Below are 20,830 nucleotides of genomic sequence, written 5' to 3'. Positions count from 1 at the left end.
GGAAGACATCCTCCTCCCTCATGTGGTACCCTTCCTGCAGGCTCATCCTGATATGACCCTCCAGCATGACAATGCCACCAGCCATACTGCTCGTTCTGTGCATGATTTCCTGCAAGACAGGAATGTCAGTGTTCTGCCATGGCCAGCAAAGAGGCCGGATCTCAATCCCATTGAGCACGTCTGGGACCTGTTGGATCGGAGGGTGAGGGCTAGGGCCATTCCCCCCAGAAATGTCAGGGAACTTGCAGGTGCCTTGGTGGAAGAGTGGGGTAACATCTCACAGCAAGAACTGGCACATCTGGTGCAGTCCATGAGGAGGAGATGCACTGCAGTACTTAATGCAGCTGGTGGCCACACCAGATACTGACTGTTACTTTTGATTTTTACCCCCCCCCCCCTTTGTTCAGGGACACATTATTCCATTTCTGTTAGTCACATGTCTGTGGAACTTGTTCAGTTTATGTCTCAGTTGTTGAATCTTGTTATGTTCATACAAATATTTACACATGTTAAGTTTGCTGAAAATAAACGCAGTTGACAGTGAGAGGATGTTTCTTTTTTTGCTGAGTTTAGAAAATAGTAAAAATAAAGAAAAACCCTTGAATGTATAGGTGTGTCCAAACCTTTGACTGGTACTGTACATATTCAAATATTCCCAAATACTCGATGGTCGATATTCACGCCATAAGGAATTCCCCTCGACCACACCCACAAATTGGGGGAAACAAACATTCTTTCCCATTGACCCCCATTGTAAAAGAGCCTAACTTCATCATCGATTTTTTGTAATATAGAAATAACAAAACATGGCGAAAAGATGCTGTGTTGTTGTACATGTAACTATGTCAAAAATCCCGACCTACGGTTCACAATGCTCCCACGTAGGGAAATAGATCATGCGAGAAGAGCCCTGTGGCGTCAGGCTATTCGGTGTGGAAGAGCGGGAAATTGTGGGAACTCGGTGTCCACGTAGGCTACACGTAGCTATGTGTGTGGAAAACATTTAATCACAGGTAAGACATTTAACTCGTTTATTTTATTTATTATTTATTTGTGTTGTTAGTCTTGGCTAGCTCAATGTTCTGGTCGGTAGCAAAAAGGTGGAGTTTTTGCTGTGAGACAATGGGGTAACCACGGTAACCACGGGTCTAGGTAGAACCTTTTGCCTTATAAAGAACCCTTGTCTTCCAATAAGGCTTCTTCAGATATAAATGGTTCTTGGTACAACCCTGTCCTTCCGCAAAGTACCTCTTTGGAACCCTTTTTTCTAAGAGTGTACTAATTAGATCAGTATCCTTCAATGTAATAATACTAACTAACTCAAGATGTGATAAAAGTGTTACAAAAATAATTAATTGTTTTATTTTCAAACATGAATTTTAGGAGTCAGGGTGTGGGGACAGCCACCTCTCAATAGGAATGGGTATTTAAACAATGACTTTGTACTATATTAATTTAACGATGTTTGTAATGGTCTTGGAATGAATTAGAATATATCATGATATAAATAGATTTCAAAGTAAATAAATCAAAGTTTAAAGACTTATCTGGGTTTTTCTAATAGTATTTTTGATTGGGGACAGCAATTTGAACCACTTCTGTAGAATCACCAATACAAGTTATAGAACTTAATGTGCTATGCCTGACTTGAGTTTGCTGAAAGTGAGCCAATAGATTATTCAGCCAATCAATTAATTGGTGTAATAATCTATTGATTGATTGAGTACTGACACAGTATAGTAACACAATCTATGGTTGTGACAAAGGGCAGTAGGCCAGATTCAAACCTATTTAGACACTTTTAGCCAAGTGTGCCGCAGGGCTGCGGAACTAACGCTACACCAGCCACGTGTCAGTAAGTGATCTAAAACGCTGCCTTCAGGAGAGAAACATTTACAGTAAATCCCCAACCGCCAATGTTGTACATAATCATTGTTCTTTATTAAAACATTGAAAAGCCTGTTGATATAAATGAAATATTAAACACAACAGTTGTTAGTGCCATTTTGTATATGTTAAAGTTATTAGTCACATAGAAAAGTATGGAAACTGTTTATATGGAAATCTTTTTATTTGCTATTATGACAACCTTGTGGCCAATTATGGGTTAAAGCTAAGATATATGTCAGTGGAACCCATAGATGTAGAAAGAGGACTCTGGATGGATATAACCTGTTTCACCATGAACATTGCCATTGAGGGCTTTCACCATTTGAAAGTAGTCAGCTGTTTGGGACTTCCTATGGGTTAAATTAAGGAAGGATCACATGATTTCATCCAGGTAATCAGGAGGGACCAGCCAATTAATTATACTCCTGAGGAAACATTCCAGAACTGCAGGTGGCAGTAAATCACCAACCTTGGCTTTATACCTGTTCAGAAAACACACTCCAGGTGGCAGTATGCACACTTTAAGTCTGTTTACCAACTCATAGAAGTAGAATAAGAATAAATTGACTACTTTAAAGTAACTGTCCAGTGTTTCCAGATTTCTATGAAATATGACCTATAATTCATTACAATGTGAGTAAAACTGTCTATGCTTATGTGGAAACCATGCTTGCTTTATTATGTGTGACATACCTGGACATTCTGTTAGTAAATTAAATGTGATTTTTGTTGCAACCAAGAAATTATCTCATGTCCTTTGTTGGAAATGCGTTGGGACCCTCTCTGTAAGGTGTCAAAGGAAGTGGCCTATTAGAATGTTGGGACATTGTTTGAAGCCACAACAACAGTGTTTGTTGTTAGTAGTTCGTTCTCTCAGTGATGACAAAATCTCTATATTAGGTTTAGTAAAGCATGCATACAAAATAGCATTTGATTAAATGTGGAAGACACATTTTGGTTGAATGCCTTCAGTTGTGCAACTAACTAGGTATCTCCTTTCCCTTTTGGTATTGCAGGGAAAGACAGACAGGTAAGGACAGTACAAGTACTGTACAGTTAAAAGGGCTGTGTAGCTACAGTATTTAATGCAAGTGAGTGCAAAAAAAACATTAAGCAGCATTATAAAAACTTACAATGCAGCCTTGATAAAGTGTAAAAATATAAATAATGCATGCCACTCTGAAGACAAAGCTGATAGGAATACATTGCATAGAGTTTGTGAGGGCCTGAGTGTCAAGACTTCTGTCGCCTTATCCCTTGGACGAAGACAAGCATAGTACTCAGCTGCTCCGATGAGTAATTCCTAAGAGAAAGGCTTCACAATTTTCATTGAGATGTAGTTCTGGAGAGGCAAGAGAAAACATTTAATTAGTAAAACACATCTTTGATTTAAAGTAAGGTTAAATCATCTGCTATATTCATATGTAAGATGCATTAGTGGAGTAGAATTATTGCAATATTGCACTCTATTATCAGATCAAATAAATGCAGAGGTATGCTTAATTTTACCATATTATGTTGCAATTCAGCCTATCAAAGGAATGATGCCAGTTGCCTGTCTACACTATATGCATGAAGATACCCAGTTTTGTTGAATTGGTAAGGTTGGATTTAATGATCACATACAAACACAACAAATGTATGCACTATGCACTCACTGTAGTTGCTATGGATGAAAGTGTCTTCTAAGTGGCATAGATATATTAGTATTATAGATTACAAGGACATATATCTTACTGGTAGGGAGTACAGCAGGATCCCAAGGAACAAGAGCACAAGCAGGAGGACTATCAAACCAATGAAGATCCATTTGAATCTGCGCCATATGATGAACTTCATGGTCTTGCATGGACTGGTGAACCAGAAGAAGGAAGTGTCGGGGCGACTGTATGGGGAGAGAAACAACAAAACACATTTTTCTGGGAGCTCATCCATTTGACTTGATGTTACATTGTGTTCTAAAAGGGGGGAGGGTAACCATGCGTAGGCCGAGGCAAGCCCAGTTTGAAATGTAGACTCTTATTTGGTGCATTTCGTCACTGAATGTTATAGCACTATGTAGTTAGTATGTTAAAACATTCTACTTACAATGGACAAGCTACAATGTTATTGTCATAGGTGGTTGAAAGGTAACTTGTGGATGTGGTCTTACTTAGGAAAGTCTAGTTTGGGGTTCATGTTGGGTTCGTCCCGGCCCTTCCCAGCAGGCCTCTCTTCTACCTCCCTCTCTTCCACTATTTCCAGGGTCATCTCCACCTTCCCCTATGGGAACACAGAGACAGTCATGAACACGCCACAGACTTTCTCATCCATCGTCTCTGTGATCTATAAACACATTTAGCCCTAAAGCTTGTGACTTTCACGTCATTCTGTTTATCAATACTGTGCAAAGGATCAAAGTGACTAAATACTGTCGCCTATGCGCAGGCATTTCTGGTTATCAATTCATTCACAATGACACATGATCCACTATACAAATTTCCTTTGAGGAAATCTGTATTAGCTTATTTTACATTTACATTTTAGGCTTATCCAGAGCGGCTTTCATTCATCTTAAGGTAGCTAGGTACGACAACCACATACCACAGTTATAGTAACTTTCCAATGGGAAAGGTTGGTGTGTGTGCGTGTGTTCTGTTCGTGTGTGTGTGTTGTCCGCAGGGCCGGCCCTACCGATAATCAACATAAATGGACGCTAGGTCGGTGTCAGAGTCTCAACTTACTGTTGAGAGTTAAAATAGTAGAAAACACAAGGTGCAATTTTGAAATTTGGTAGTGCATCAGCAGTGTTCCTCCAATCATTTTGGAGGCACAAAGGTAGCCTAGCGGTTAAGAGAGTTGGGCCAGTAACCGAAAGTTCGCTGTTTCAAATCCCCGAGCTGACTAGGCGAAAAATCTGACATGTCCTTGAGCTGAGCTCCTGTAAGACGCTCTGGATAAGAGCGTCTGCTAAATTACTTTTGTTAGTCGCTCTCATCCAGATATTGTATGAACGTGGCATAAGTCATGGAAATATGTGTAGAATTGCAGTAAATTAGCTTTCAACTGCAAAATATTCTCTACGCCCCATGGCAGAATGTGTAGAATTGCAGAAAAATGTATTTAAATCAGCAACATTTTCTCTACTCAAGGCAAAATTGGGAAATTAACTTAGAATTTGCAATTTGTTCTTTCAATTTCACAACAGGACTTACACCCAGGATGTGCTTCCCGTCCTGCTCTATCATACAGGGCCACCAGCCCCGCACAGACTTCTGGGAGAACAGAGAGTTGGGCTGTGGTTGTTTGGAAGGGGTGAAGCCTGTAACCCCTGGCAACATTTTCAGACTGCATTTCTCAGGGGTCTTGGCAGGGGGGATCAGATGGAGCAGGTCCAGCTCAACTGTGCCTGTGTCCCAAATGCAACACAAACTGGATTAGCAATCCCTTTATATCAACGTTTCCTTCTCACATTTCCTACTCACCGTTATCTGTTATGTATTGCAGACCTGGGTTTAAATAAGACTGGTTTTCAGATGCTGATGGATGTTTCTTGTTATTGTCTTGATGGACAATAAACATTAATTCATTCAATGAGTCAGTCAGTCAGTCTGTCTGTCAGATGTTTGGGGACATCTGGTGATGTTAAAAAGAGGAACACTTTGTATCAGTTACTTTAGATCAGAGGAAATAAATATATCTTACCCAGGTAGTCATCCAGTGAGAATTTGTCATTGTCCCAAATCTGGACGATCAACTTTGGGGGGGTCCGAAACTCGGTTTGGTCCAGATTCCAAAAATGCTCCTGACAACAAACAAAAACAAAACACTTTTGGATGTTAGTCTGGAACTCAACATCTGCCCAACATACAGTGGGGGAAAAAGTATTTAGTCAGCCACCTATTGTGCAAGTTCTCCCACTTAAAAAGATGAGAGAGGCCTGTAATTTTCATCATAGGTACACGTCAACTATGACAGACAAATTGAGAAAAAAAAATCCAGAAAATCACATTGTAGGATTTTTAACGAATTTATTTGCAAATTATGGTGGAAAATAAGTATTTGGTCACCTACAAACAAGCAAGATTTCTGGCTCTCACAGACCTGTAACTTCTTCTTTAAGAGGCTCCTCTGTCCTCCACTCGTTACCTGTATGAATGGCACCTGTTTGAACTTGTTATCAGTTATGGGAAGACTGAATCTGCAATAGGTAAGCAGCTTGGTTTGAAGAAATCAACTGTGGGAGCAATTATTAGGAAATGGAAGACATACAAGACCACTGATAATCTCCCTCGATCTGGGGCTCCACGCAAGATCTCACCCCGTGGGGTCAAAATGATCACAAGAACGGTGAGCAAAAATCCCAGAACCACACAGGGGGACCTAGTGAATGACCTGCAGAGAGCTGGGACCAAAGTAACAAAGCCTACCATCAGTAACACACTACGCCGCCAGGGACTCAAATCCTGCAGTGCCAGACGTGTCCCCCTGCTTAAGCCAGTACATGTCTAGGCCCGTCTGAAGTTTGCTAGAGTGCATTTGGATGATCCAGAAGAGGATTGGGAGAATGTCATATGGTCAGATGAAACCAAAATATAACTTTTTGGTAAAAACTCAACTCGTCGTGTTTGGAGGACAAAGAATGCTGAGTTGCATCCAAAGAACACCATACCTACTGTGAAGCATGGGGGTGGAAACATCATGCTTTGGGGCTGTTTTTCTGCAAAGGGACCAGGACGACTGATCCGTGTAAAGGAAAGAATGAATGGGGCCATGTATCGTGAGATTTTGAGTGAAAACCTCCTTCCATCAGCAAGGGCATTGAAGATTAAACGTGGCTGGGTCTTTCAGCATGACAATGATCCCAAACACACCGCCCGGGCAACGAAGGAGTGGCTTCGTAAGAAGCATTTCAAGGTCCTGGAGTGGCCTAGCCAGTCTCCAGATCTCAACCCCATAGAAAATCTTTGGAGGGAGTTGAAAGTCCGTGTTGCCCAGCGACAGCCCCAAAACATCACTGCTCTAGAGGAGATCTGCATGGAGGAATGGGCCAAAATACCAGCAACAGTGTGTGAAAACCTTGTGAAGACTTACAGAAAACGTTTGACCTGTGTCATTGCCAACAAAGGGTATATAACAAATTATTGCGAAACTTTTGTTATTGACCAAATACTTATTTTCTACCATAATTTGCAAATAAATTCATTAAAAATCCTACAATGTGATTTTCTGGATTTTCTTTTCTCATTTTGTCTGTCATAGTTGCCGTGTACCTATGATGAAAATTACAGGCCTCTCTCATCTTTTTAAGTGGGAGAACTTGCACAATTGGTGGCTGACTAAATACTTTTTTCCCCCACTGTATATGTTTCTGCAACTATTATTTATTGTCAAACTTTGACTTAATTTGTCATAATGCTTCACTTCAGGTCACAATTGTAAAAGCGAATGTGTTAGCTCAGTTGGTAGGGCATGGTGCTTGCAACACCAGGATAGTGGGTTCGATTCCTGGTACCACCCATACATAAAATGTATGCACAACACGCATGACTAAGTCGCTTTGGATAAAAGTGTCTGCTAAATGGCGTATAGCATTATATTATAGTCAAATAAAAGCAATAAATAATTAAATACATCTCTTCAAACGCACTTTCCTGGAAACGAGGCACAGTTGCTCTGCGGGCAGGTAGTCAAAGCCAAAGACAAATCGCCAGTTGAAGCTGCCGTCACCATCCAGGGATCTGTAGTGGACGTCTGTCTTCTGCTTGTCCTCCTCCATACCAGGCATCCATCTGCAAATAAACAAACCGTCACACTGTTTCTCACTTTAGATAGCTAGTGATAGGTCTGGGCTGAGATACAGGTCGATTAAGTGCCTCAAAGCATAGTCCAGTTTCAGCTGGACTTAAACACTAAGGCAGGGGTGTTTGAGTAAAAAAATATATATATATTTATTTGTTTTTGGACTAAAAAAAATGTGTGGGGGGAAAGAAACTCAATATACTTGAAAATTGAAACTGTGTAGAAATGATAATGGACCTACATTCATACAGTTTCTTGACTGTGTCCAGCTCGCTAATAATCACCGAAATGAAAGCTATAGTAGGGAGCATCAGAAATTCCCAAAACTATGGATAGAGGACACTTTTTTGCCAATTTTGACGCCGAGGAAATATAACAAATGTTCAGTGCGTCCCTTTAGACTTCGTTGAAGACCGAATGCGGCCTCCGGGCCAAAATGAGTTTGACACCCCTGCTCTAGGGCCTATTTACTCCATCAACAATACATGATTGTTTCTCTATCAATTCCCTGTTTACTGTTGTGTATGCCACCAATCGAGTAGGCAATGGGGTACACTCTCATGCACTCTGCAATGAAAACATTTCAACATAAGAATGTGAAGTGAAGGTTGGTCGTGTCTTTACTTGTGTGTATTTTTTTATATTTGTTTTGGACACCTAGGTTTTCCTGCTAGAACCAGCACCTGGATCTAAAGTAGATGGACAGCTGGTCACAGGGTTTTCACTTATTTTGTGCACACTTAAAATGTAGGGTTCACTACCCTTGCTTGATCAGCAATACAGTATGATCCATATGAGTAGCCAATCACTCAATACTGTACCATTGAGTAGCCGTACCCTTTGACATAAATGTCACTCATCTCCTCTCCGGTGATGCTGGTCTCATCCAGTATGACATCAGTGGTGTTCCAGACGATAGCCCGCAGGAAGTACCTGTTGAAAAACATCATACACTTAAAGGCTCAATCTGCCATTTCAATAAACAGCCTGACACTGTCACTTTGTTTGGTACATGTAAAGGTATGGGGTGGGGATGTAACTACGCAAAGTAATAGGCAGAGCTGAGAATGCAAGGACAGACTGTCTATGAGATTGACACAATTCACGCACAGTTATCCTGATTCCCATGTAAAATAGCCTTATGAGTGACCGAAATGTATGTTCTCTCTCATGTCTAACTATCAGGTGAAAAGACAGGCTGAGTGGGCGGGGAGCTAATAGGCTGAGTGGATGGGGAGTTCACCTTGACTGACAGTTCTTTGAAACACCTATGTCAAGAAACTTGGACACAGTGAGCAATGTTGCAGTGAGATCATCTCAAGCAAATTTGCTGATACACAAAGCAACTCAAACAACATTGAAATTGCATGCAACATCCAATCCTGTCATACATCATGGTTTCACAAATTATTTGTTTTTCCAATTGTTTGGTTATTGTAACAGCATCAATATATACATAATGATGGCTGTATAATTTAGTTAGCTAACGAAGATGGAATTGTCAGCACTATTTTATCAAGCTAGCTAGCTAGTTCATCTTGGACAATTTCAGTTGAAACTGGACAAGGTGAGGTCTGGGTACACCTCATAAAATATAAATATTGACTGCGAGACCATGCTCATAAACTATGACTATCAATGATTAATAATTATCTCCCATTTGGCATGTCTCTTCTGTTGCAGTTTGCAGCAGCACTGACAGATGTGTTGACATGACAACTGCGCAGGAGTTTTGAACGACCCTTCCCCCCTTTTCCCCATGCTGGCTGAAGACCTAGCTAGCCATTAACTATCTAACGCCAGACACAAATGAAAGAGGAAACCTATAAGTATCTTTGCCATAGATGAATAGGGGAAAACAGTAATTATATTTGCTGACACCCTGCAGTAAAATTTTGGCACCAATAGAATAGCTAGCTATGTAAACCTCTCCCCTCCATGATGATGGTTACAAGGTGGTACTTATTTAAATTAGGTAAGAGAATAAGACGTTACCATTGGTGTATTAAAATTAGGCTTTATGTAATGTCACATAAAGCCTCCATTAACCCCGCCTCCTAAGTTCACATTTTTAACACAGAGGAGGAAGCCAGTAAGTTTATGATAAAACTTTATCAATGTACCAGCAACAGTCATTTCTCGTACTTTGGTCATCCTACTTTGATCTGGTTTCATCCAAATTTGATCAAATATGATGAAAAACATGACTTGACTGTGCAGGATCTTTAAAAACTAATGTAGTATTAATTTGTAATGTATGAAGGCCCTCACTTCTTGGCTTGGCGTGGAGTAATGTGGCAGGGAGGTCCCGGTAAACCCAGGCTCTTCGGGAAGATGTCCACCCACATCTGAATCCTTCCCTACAGATGGGGAGAGTGAGAGCCAATACAGTTGGTAAGTATTCTCTAGACCAGCCTTTCTCAAACCTCTCCTTGGGGACCCCCCAGAGCTAGCAAAGGTGATTCAACTTGTCAACTAAACATCAACATCAAGCCCTTATTTCTTGAATCAGGTGTGCTAGTTCAGAGCTACAACAAAATTGTGAAACGTCTGGGGGTCCCAGAGGAGAGGTTTGAGAAGCACTGCTCTAGACGTCATGTTGTCACACAACAAACAAACACCTCGTGTTTTTTTTCCTTCTTTTTTTTCTTGGATAATGTGGCCTGATAATGCAGTACAATGTTTGGACGTTTCATAAGGGCAGTTAGGAGACACTTTATAATAACGTTCATGAATAAGCATTAATACATTATTTATAAACTATTTATAAAACAAGCTAATAAGGTACTAACCTGTGACAGTGTAGGTTGGTAAGAACTGTAGAGAGTCCTGGTCTCCACATGCTCTGGTACCAGACCCTGTTTCCTGAGGACATGCAGGGCCATCCTCTCCCTGGCTGGACCCAGGTGCTGGTGGATGACTCTGTTGGCCTCTAGCGACAGGACACACAACTCAGTCAGGAGACAGAAGTTTGGGTTGATGTTCAGATGACTAATACATTCACTATGTTGTGGTTGAAGTAAAATGCCAAATGCCAAATATAAGAATTTGTCACTCAGAATTTTTCAAAAATGCATTCTGTTTTATCTGTGGAACTCCTCTAATAGAACTGAATGTACCTCAAAGGGTTGAATACTAACTTCTTGGGCAAATCTCCCATTGAAATGGATGGTTTACAAGGAGGTCTATTAACACAACCCTTGCCTAGCTAACAACGTGTGGTTTGCTACTGAGTGGTTTACTTTACCAAAGTCCAGCAGACTGTAGTCTCTCCCCCCGAAGGAGAGCGTGCTGCCGTCAGCGGTGTTGTGGGGTGGAGGGATCCCTCTCAGTCTGGCCAGGTTCTCCAGGATCTGGGAGGGCTTCAGCTGATCCCTCCACTGGTTGGTCCCTGAGCTGTTTTGTAATGTTATATAATTATGATATCATATGATACAATAGCATTCTCTAGTGGGGGCTGGATTAGGCCAGAATAAAAGTTGAGCTGAACTGGGCAACTACAGGCAATTTAAAGGCATGAATTATAAATGAAAAGGATCAGAGACACAGTGGGAAAGTTGGACAGAGAGACCTGTAGAACTGACAGCCGCCCAACAACCTGCCCGCTTGACCCCATCCCCTCCTCTCTTCTCCAGACCATCTCCGGTGACCTTCTCCCCTACCTCACCTCGCTGATCAACTCATCCTTGACCGCTGGCCATGTCCCTTCCGTCTTCAAGAGAGCGAGAGTTGCACCCCTTCTCAAAAAACCAACACTCGATCCCACTGATGTCAACAACTACAGACCAGTATCCCTTCTTTCTTTTCTTTCCAAAACTATTGAGCGTGCCGTCTTTAGCCAACTCTCTTGCTATCTCTCTCAGAATGACCTTCTTGATCCAAACCAGTCAGGTTTCAGGACTGGTCATTCAACTGAGACTGCTCTTCTCTGTGTCACGGAGGCTCTCCGCACTGCTAAAGCTAACTCTCTCTCCTCTGCTCTTGTCCTTCTAGACCTGTCTGCTGCCTTTGATACAGTGAACCATCAGATCCTCCTCTCCACCCTCTCCGAGTTGGGCATCTCCGGCGCGGCTCACTCCTGGATTGCGTCCTACCTGACCGGTCGCTCCTACCAAGTGGCGTGGCGAGAAGCTGTCTCCGCACCACGTGCTCTCACCACTGGTGTCCCCCAGGGCTCAGTTCTAGGCCCTCTCCTTTTCTCCCTATACACCAAGTCACTTGGCTCTGTCATATCCTCACATGGCCTCTCCTATCATTGCTACGCTGACGATACACAATTAATCTTCTCCTTTCCCCCTTCTGATAACCAGGTGGCGAATCGCATCTCTGCATGTCTGGCCGACATATCAGTATGGATGACGGATCACCACCTCAAGCTGAACCCTGGCAAGACGGAGCTGCTCTTCCTCCCGGGGAAGGACTGCCCGTTCCATGATCTCGCCATCACGGTTGACAACTCCGTTGTGTCCTCCTCCCAGAGTGCGAAGAGCCTTGGCGTGACCCTGGACAACACCCTGACGTTCTCCGCTAACATCAAGGCGGTGACCCGATCCTGCAGGTTCATGCTCTACAACATTCGGAGAGTACGACCCTGCCTTACACAGGAAGCGGCACAGGTCCTAATCCAGGCACTTGTCATCTCCCGTCTGGATTACTGCAACTCGCTGTTGGCTGGGCTCCCTGCCTGTGCCATTAAACCCCTACAACTCATCCAGAATGCCGCAGCCCGTCTGGTGTTCAACCTTCCCAAGTTCTCTCACGTCACCCCCCTCCTCCGCACACTCCACTGGCTTCCAGTTGAAGCTCGCATCCGTTACAAGACCATGGTGCTTGCCTATGGAGCAGTGAGGGGAACGGCACCTCCGTACCTTCAGGCTCTGATCAGTCCCTACACCCAGGCGAGGGCATTGCGTTCATCCACCTCTGGCCTGCTGGCTCCCCTTCCTCTGCGGAAGCATAGTTCCCGCTCAGCCCAGTCAAAGCTGTTCGCTGCTCTGGCACCCCAATGGTGGAACAAGCTCCCTCACGACGCCAGGACAGCGGAGTCACTCACCACCTTCCGGAGACATTTGAAACCCCACCTCTTTAAGGAACACCTGGGATAGGATAAAGTAATCCTTCTACCCCCCCCCCCCCAAAAATAAAAATAAAAAAGTATAATTGTAAAGTGGTTATCCCACTGGCTATAGGGTGAATGCACCAATTTGTAGTCGCTCTGGATAAGAGCGTCTGCTAAATGACGTAAATGTGCCCTTGAGCAAGGCACTTAACCCTAATTGCTCCTGTAAGTCGCTCTGGATAAGAGCGTCTGCTAAATGACTAAAATGTAAATGTAAATGACAGACAGACGCAGACAGACAGACACACGCACACATGCACATACACACTCACATGCAGTAGGACTGCGGCAGGCCGCAGTAGGAACCGAAGCGAGAGAGGAGTCTGTTCTCCAGGTCAATGACCGTCTCTCCCACTTTCTCATCTCGGCTGAGCAAGTCATAGTCGTACACGGCTATCTTCAGGTCTTTGTCTTGAGGGAGGAAACAGGACAGCTCAAACATCCTGACACAAGAGGAAGAGATGAGGTTAACTTGGTGAGAGACACTTCTGTGTGCATTGTTAATTTCACTTGGCTGAAACAACTTTATACATTTCAAAATAAAACTCATTCATCCATCCATTCATGCATGAATTAATTAATTAATTCATCCATCCATCCATCCATTAATTCATTCAACAGTCTCAGTGGCATTTTGACAGTTTTCTATAAGTGAAGGTTTTAGTTAAAACTACTACTGTATTTTACCTGCCAAACTCTGGATTGAGGGTGTTTGGTTTGTAGTCATCTCTGTCATCTTTTGTTTTCTTCCCCAAAGAGATCTTGATGTAAGGGTCACACTAAAAAGCAAAAACAAACACAAATGTTGAAATATGGTATTAGTGTGGGAAAAGGCTATATAAGTCATGTATTTTTAATGAGAACAGTTGGTTGGTGAAGGGGAGGGGCAAACAAATGTATATGCGCTGCAGAAACGCTCAGCTGAAAGTTGAAATTAATTCAGCTTTTGACATACGCCTGATCCAGCATCGTGTTCTCAGTGTTCTCAGTGTGTAGAGTCTCTTAGACTGTGTTTGGCGTCCACTCATGTTACAGGAGTGTGTCGCAGTTCCGGAGCGACCCACTAGGTGTCATCCTCCGACAACCATAGGTACCTCCTCACTCACAGTCGGGACTAATTATCTGCCTATTGGTGTCACCTGTGGCTATCTGATTCACCTGTGTATTTATACCCTCACTTCCCTGTGTTCCCTTGCTCAGTTTTCTCTGCTAGTTTCTTGATGTCAAGCAGTATGTATCAGTGTTGGATCACGTGACGGAGTTACAGGAACGAGAAGTGTTCTCCCTGTGTCATTGTGTTTTTCCAGTTAGAGTTAGTATTTCATATTGTTTGCTGTCAGCCTGTTTTTTGGAGACCTATGTGCTCCTCATTTGTTTTCGTGTATAGTCCGTTGTTTTGTATAATGGTTTTTAGACCACCAGTAAAGATCCTTGTTTCACCATCCTTGCCTACTGTCTATCCTGCACCGCACCTGGGTCACACCTCACACCAACCCTTACACACTCACCATGCCGTTGTTGTCTTTAGGCTGCAGGTCCATGCATCGCACCACGTAGATCCTGACCAGGCACTCCTGCAACCCGCTCTCAGGCAGCTCTCTGAACTGGCGCGGCGGGGCTGGCACCTCTGGGTCATCAGATAGGGGGTACACCCGGAACGAGCCCTACAGGACAGGACACACCAGCAGGGTCAGGGGTCAAAAACAGGCTTGGTGTCAATACTTAGGTTGGGTTCACATTTAGAGTGGAGAAAATAAGGACGTTTTATCATTGGTTCTACATAACATAGTTTTTTCCCCCCACCAGCTGTATGTACAGGGCTTTAAAAGGCCCCCAGTCTCCTTCTTCTGAGTGAATTTAGAATTTAAGCACTGCATTTTAGAATTGGCACAGATAACCCTCCATATGCTGTGGCCTGACACACACACAAAAAAAGACTGCATCTGTTAGCGAGAGCAACCTGGTAGGAACTCCAAAGGCCACAAGGTGGCAAGAAAATGCTTTTAATACCGATGTTCACGGGGGATCACTGCGGATAGTTGGGCGTTATGCCTGTTATGCATGTATACAGGATCAGTGTAGAGAGCAGAGTCGGAGTGCTGATTTCCCTTTTAGATAATAATGATCATAATGAATAAGATCAGAACATACTCTGAGACACTTTTTGAAAACGGGCTCTGGACAGGACTCCCTTGAAAATATATCTTAACAGGATGACGTGTACATTTTACATTTACATTTTAGTCATTTAGCAGACGCTCTTATCCAGAGCGACTTACAGTTAGCACATACATTATTTTATCGAACCCACAACCCTGGCGTTGCAAACGCCATGCTCTACCAACTGAGCTACATTCTTAAGAAAAAGAGGTCTGTGATCACCTTGAACTCTCCGACCACTGAGGGGTCATCCTCCTCTTCCTCAGTCTTCCCCCGCTGCAGTCGGAACGTTTTGCAGAAATCTGTCAGCCCTCGGAACTCTGGGACCTCCTCCAGCTCACCTTCATACACCTGTGAGAACACACACGTATCACACTGTTAGACACATGAGAGGACACATACCTTCATATGTTGAGGACAAACACATATATCACACAACCTGAAATACATTAAGACACACACAGATACACAGACACAGACACAAATCAAAATGTATTGGCACCCTCAATAAAGATTACCAAAAAACACTGTATAAAATAAATAATACAAACACAGCTACATTGAGTGAAAAAAGTATTTGATCCCTTGCTGATTTTGTATGTTTTCCCACTGACAAAGAAATGATCAGTCTATAATTTTAATGGTAGGTTTATTTGAACAGTGAGAGACAGAATAACAACAAAACAATCCAGAAAAAAGCATGTCAAAAATGTTATAAATTGATTTGCATTTTAATGAGGGAAATAAGTATTTGACCCCCTCTCAATCAGAAAGATTTCTGGCTCCCAGGTGTCTTTTATACAGGTAATGAACTGAAATTAGGAGCACACTCTTAAAGGGAGTGCTCCTAATCTCAACTTGTTACCTATATAAAAGACACCTGTCCACAGAAGCAATCAATCAATCAGATTCCAAACTCTCCACCATGGCCAAGACCAAAGAGCTCTCCAAGGATGTCTGGGACAAGATTGTAGACCTACACAAGGCTGGAATGGGCTACAAGACCATCGCCAAGCAGCTTGGTGAGAAGGTGACAACAGTTGGTGCGATTATTCGCAAATGGAAGAAACACAAAATAACTGTCAATCTTCCTCTGCCTGGGGCTCCATGCAAGATCACACCTCGTGGAGTTGCAATGATCATGAGAACGGTGATGAATCAGCTCAGAGCTACACGGGAGGATATTGTCAATGATCTCAAGGCAGCTGGGACCATAGTCACCAAGAAAACAATTGGTAACACACTACGCTGTGAAGGACTGAAATCCTGCAGCGCCCGCAAGGTCCCCCTGCTCAAGAAAGCACATATACAGGCCCGTCTGAAGTTTGCCAATGAACATCTGAATGATTCAGAGGAGAACTGTGTGAAAGTGTTGTGGTCAGATGAGACCAAAATCGAGCTCTTTGGTATCAACTGAACTCGCCGTGTTTGGAGGAGGAGGAATGCTGCCTATGACCCCAAGAACACCATCCCCACCGTCAAACATGGAGGTGGAAACATTATGCTTTGGGGGTGTTTTTCTGCTAAGGGGACAGGACAACTTCACCGCATCAAATGGACAATGGACGGGGCCATGTACCGTCAAATCTTGGGTGAGAACCTCCTTCCCTCAGCCAGGGCATTGAAAATGGGTCGTGGATGGGTATTCCAGCATGACAATGACACAAAACACACGGCCAAGGCAACAAAGGAGTGGCTCAAGAAGAAGCACATTAAGGTCCTGGAGTGGCCTAGCCAGTCTCCAGACCTTAATCCCATAGGAAATATGTGGAGGGAGCTGAAGGTTCGAGTTGCCAAACGTCAGGCTCGAAACCTTAATGACTTGGAGAAGATCTGCAAAGAGGAGTGGGACAAAATCCCTCCTGAGATGTGTGCAAACCTGGTGGCCAACTACACTGCTCAAAAAAATAAAGGGAACACTAAAATAACACATCCTAGATCTGAATGAATGAAATAATCTTATGAAATACTTTTTTCTTTACATAGTTGAATGTGCTGACAACAAAATCACACAAAAATTATCAATGGAAATCAAATGTATCAACCCATGGAGGTCTGGATTTGGAGTCACCCTCAAAATTAAAGTGGAAAACCACACTACAGGCTGATCCAACTTTGATGTAATGTCCTTAAAACAAGTCAAAATGAGGCTCAGTAGTGTGTGTGGCCTCCACATGCCTGTATGACCTCCCTACAATGCCTGGGAATGCTCCTGATGAGGTGGCGGATGGTCTCTTGAGGGATCTCCTCCCAGACCTGGACTAAAGCATCTGCCAACTCCTGGACAGTCTGTGGTGCAACGTGGCGTTGGTGGATGGAGCGAGACATGATGTCCCAGATGTGCTCAATTGGATTCAGGTCTGGGGACCGTTTGAGCAGACACATTTGTGGCCTGCTGGAGGTCATTTTGCAGGGCTCTGGCAGTGCTCCTCCTGCTCCTCCTTGCACAAAGGCGAAGGTAGCAGTCCTGCTGCTGGGTTGTTGCCCTCCTACGGCCTCCTCCACGTCTCCTGATGTACTGGCATGTCTCCTGGTAGCGCCTCCATGCTCTGGACACTACGCTGACAGACACAGCAAACCTTCTTGCCACAGCTCGCATTGATGTGCCATCCTGGATGAGCTGCACTACCTGAGCCACTTGTGTGGGTTGTAGACTCCGTCTCATGCTACCACTAGAGTGAAAGCACCGCCAGCATTCAAAAGTGACCAAAACATCAGCCAGGAAGCATAGGAACTGAGAAGTGGTCTGTGGTCACCACCTGCAAAACCAGTCCTTTATTGGGGGTGTCTTGCTAATTGCCTATAATTTCCACCTGTTGTCTATTCCATTTGCACAACAGCATGTGAAATTTATTGTCAATCAGTGTTGCTTCCTAAGTGGACAGTTTGATTTCACAGAAGTGTGATTGACTTGGAGTTACATTGTGTTGTTTAAGTGTTCCCTTAATTTTTTTGAGCAGTGTACAAGAAACATCTGACCTCTGTGATTGCCAACAAGGGTTTTGCCACCAAGTACTAAGTCATGTTTTGCAGAGGGGTCAAATACTTATTTCCCTCATTAAAATGCAAATCAATTTATAACATTTTTGACATGCGTTTTTCTGGATTTTGTTGTTGTTATTCTGTCTCTCACTGTTCAAATAAACCTACCATTAAAAGTATAGACTGATCATGTCTTTGTCAGTGGGCAAACGTACAAAATCAGCAGGGGATCAAATACTTTTTTCCCTCACTGTATATTGTATGTACATATTTTGGGGGAAATGTTATGCTAATACACTTGCTCAGAGAAAGAGATTTTGTTTAACAAGTAATAACAAAAAATCTAAAAAGAATGGGGGTCAAAGTTATTGGATCCTGTTTTCAATACCCCAGCACCCTCCCCTTGTGAGGATAATAACGCTGAGCCTTTTTCTAAAATGTTTTATGAGATTGGAGAACACATTGGGAGGATTCTTAGACCATTCCTCCATACAAAATATTTTCAGTTCCTTGATATCCTTCATCTGCGCTTATGGACTCTTCGTGCAGGACTCTTCAATTCAAACCACAGGTTTTAAATGGGGTTCAAGTCTGGAGACTGAGATGGCCATTACAAGATGTTGATTTTGTGGTCAATTAACAATTTCTTTGTGGATTTTGATGTGTGCTTGGGGTTATTGTCTAGAAAGATTCTGTATGGAGGAATGGTCTAAGATCCCTCCCAATGTGTTCTCCAATCAAAAAAATGTTTTGTATTACTTACTCTTTCTCTGAGCAATTGCATTAGTATAAAATAATATAATTTACCAATTTTTTTAAGCATACAATATAGCTCTGTATTTGTATGATTTATTTTATAGTATTTTTTTCTCATGTTTATCAAGGGTGTCAATAATTTGGGACCTGACTGTATGTATAACCCTGATACACCTGAGATGATACACACAATTCACACACCTTCATACATATGAGAAAACACACATTTCTCACAGCATCGCCATTATACTGCTTGTCGTGTAAAAAACTCAGGTGGGTGTTAAACATTGATAGAAAAAGTCCTATGTACAATCCTTGTGACCATTGTAAGACAAATGAGATAGAAAGAAACAAACAGGTCAACTCAAACCTTTCAGTCATGGAGACAGAAGTGGTAGAACGTTCTTACTGTACCTTTAGGGTGTCGTATCCTTTTTTGAGGTACGGCCCACACTTCTCGTGCTCTCCCACAGAGGCATAGAACTTACTCCACCAGTCAACTGCCTCCTCCTCCTGCAAAACAGGCAGACTCAAATAAGCCTCAATAACAGCACATTTTGACTCCGTCAAGAGTGTACAAGCCATCAAATATTTGATTATTTCCATCCTTGATAATATGTATTCATAAAAGAAAGGAAAAATCTCACCTTCTCTTTGTGGAGCTATGAAGAAAAACAGAATAAAATCGTCAGAATGTGTAACCACACAACACAATTTTGCTAGCCTGGTCCCAGATCTTTTTGTGCTATCTTGTCAACTCTTTGTCACTCATTGTCATGCCAAGCAATTCTTACAAGACAGCAGAAAACAGCCTGGCACCCAGGCTACAGTGCTGGTACATTTCTGATAAAATAACACAACACTAAGACAAGCTCATTCTGTAAAGTCCTTTTTGAGTTTTACAGTAGCTACCTCAGTATTAAGGATGGGCCTATCCTCCATGTTAATGATGATGTCTCCTTGAGTTGCTGCCATCATGGCCACTAATAAAGTAATACACAACAGAAAAGAAAGGGGGTAGTAAATAGATGTGTGACACATACAGTACAGTACTCTAGCAATGTTGTGTGTGGATGTGTGTGTGTGTGTGTGTGTGTGTGTGCGCATTCGTGCATACATACATTCATGCCTTCACGGGGGGCCAGTATGAAAAATGTATGCACTCACTAACTGTAAGTCGCTCTGGATAAGAGCTCTGCTAAATGACTAACAATGTAAATGTATGTGTGTACCTTTGGCAGACATGGCCACCTCAGCATTGGTGACGTAGGGGTCACAGCGGAACTCCTCCAGGGAGTAAATGGTACACTGGCCCACGATGGGCTTCCTGCCGAAGGGCCGGTGGTCGATCACCTTCAGAACGATGGGAGGGGTGTACATCTCCTCTTTGGGTAGGAGCTGGGGCGGGGGCGGGGGTGGGTAGACCAAAGGAGGCAGGGGGTTTAGGGTTAACCTGGTTCAGACAACTCACACAGTGTTACCAGTGATACAGAAACTACATTTTACCTATACATATTAGTCATTTAGCAGATGCTCTTAGCGACTTACAGTTAGTGCATAAACTATAGGATCAAATCGAACACAATCAATCAATTAAACAGAACGCATAATATCAATGAGCTTAAATGCATAGACATTTAAACTGGTTTATCTTAATGGTTGTCAAACATTTCAACCTAAGTAATTATTTATTGGGATAGAAAATGCAGCAAATTCCAGTAATTGTGGTCCTCAAAGCTGGAATCTGAAGTGGTGATACTGCCACGTCTGTTTGAGATATTACAACAACAAAGACGTTATTTCAAACAACGAACACTGTTTATTTGCTTCGGACATCATTGCACATCATTGCAGGCGCGATACGATTTTTTTGTTTACCATGATGCTGGATGCTCATCTCCTCTGTTACAAAAACAATAACAATTGCGCCTGGGGAGACCGCAGGTTAGCGCTTTTTGCCATTAATCATTTTCTAGAGGCAGCTCTGCAGAGTGGTCACTAGCTGGCACAGCCACAAAGTTATAAATCTGATTTTAAACCTAACCTTAACCACACTGCTAGCCCTAATGCCTAACCCTAACCTTAAATTAAACATTTTAGTTTTCATGAATTTTTACAATATAGCCAATTTTGACTTTGCAG

The 20,830-nt window shown here is 42.7% G+C and overlaps 1 protein-coding gene across 1 annotated transcript in view; it reads right to left on the bottom strand.

Moving 5' to 3' along the window:
- Nucleotides 1–1,879: 1,879 nt before the first annotated feature.
- LOC311145910 (myoferlin-like) overlaps nt 1,880–20,830 on the bottom strand; it is an 82,602-nt gene continuing 63,651 nt past the window's right edge. Inside the window, exons 37-54 of the mRNA XM_084182291.1 lie at nt 19,921–20,086; nt 19,601–19,671; nt 19,336–19,350; nt 19,103–19,201; nt 15,173–15,301; nt 14,299–14,454; nt 13,478–13,569; nt 13,063–13,233; nt 10,919–11,067; nt 10,464–10,603; nt 9,943–10,031; nt 8,509–8,604; nt 7,520–7,661; nt 5,575–5,674; nt 5,085–5,278; nt 4,043–4,152; nt 3,628–3,775; nt 1,880–3,232 (exon numbers count right to left, since the gene is read on the bottom strand). Coding sequence (XP_084038417.1) covers nt 3,194–3,232; nt 3,628–3,775; nt 4,043–4,152; nt 5,085–5,278; nt 5,575–5,674; nt 7,520–7,661; nt 8,509–8,604; nt 9,943–10,031; nt 10,464–10,603; nt 10,919–11,067; nt 13,063–13,233; nt 13,478–13,569; nt 14,299–14,454; nt 15,173–15,301; nt 19,103–19,201; nt 19,336–19,350; nt 19,601–19,671; nt 19,921–20,086 — 2,106 coding nt within the window. The 3' untranslated portion in view covers nt 1,880–3,193. The remainder of the gene's footprint in view (nt 3,233–3,627; nt 3,776–4,042; nt 4,153–5,084; nt 5,279–5,574; nt 5,675–7,519; nt 7,662–8,508; nt 8,605–9,942; nt 10,032–10,463; nt 10,604–10,918; nt 11,068–13,062; nt 13,234–13,477; nt 13,570–14,298; nt 14,455–15,172; nt 15,302–19,102; nt 19,202–19,335; nt 19,351–19,600; nt 19,672–19,920; nt 20,087–20,830) is intronic.

The sequence above is a fragment of the Coregonus lavaretus genome (genome assembly GCF_964263955.1).
Source record: "Coregonus lavaretus genome assembly, chromosome: 2".
NCBI classification, from domain to species: domain Eukaryota; kingdom Metazoa; phylum Chordata; class Actinopteri; order Salmoniformes; family Salmonidae; genus Coregonus; species Coregonus lavaretus.
This window is presented reverse-complemented; position numbering and strand designations above follow the sequence as displayed.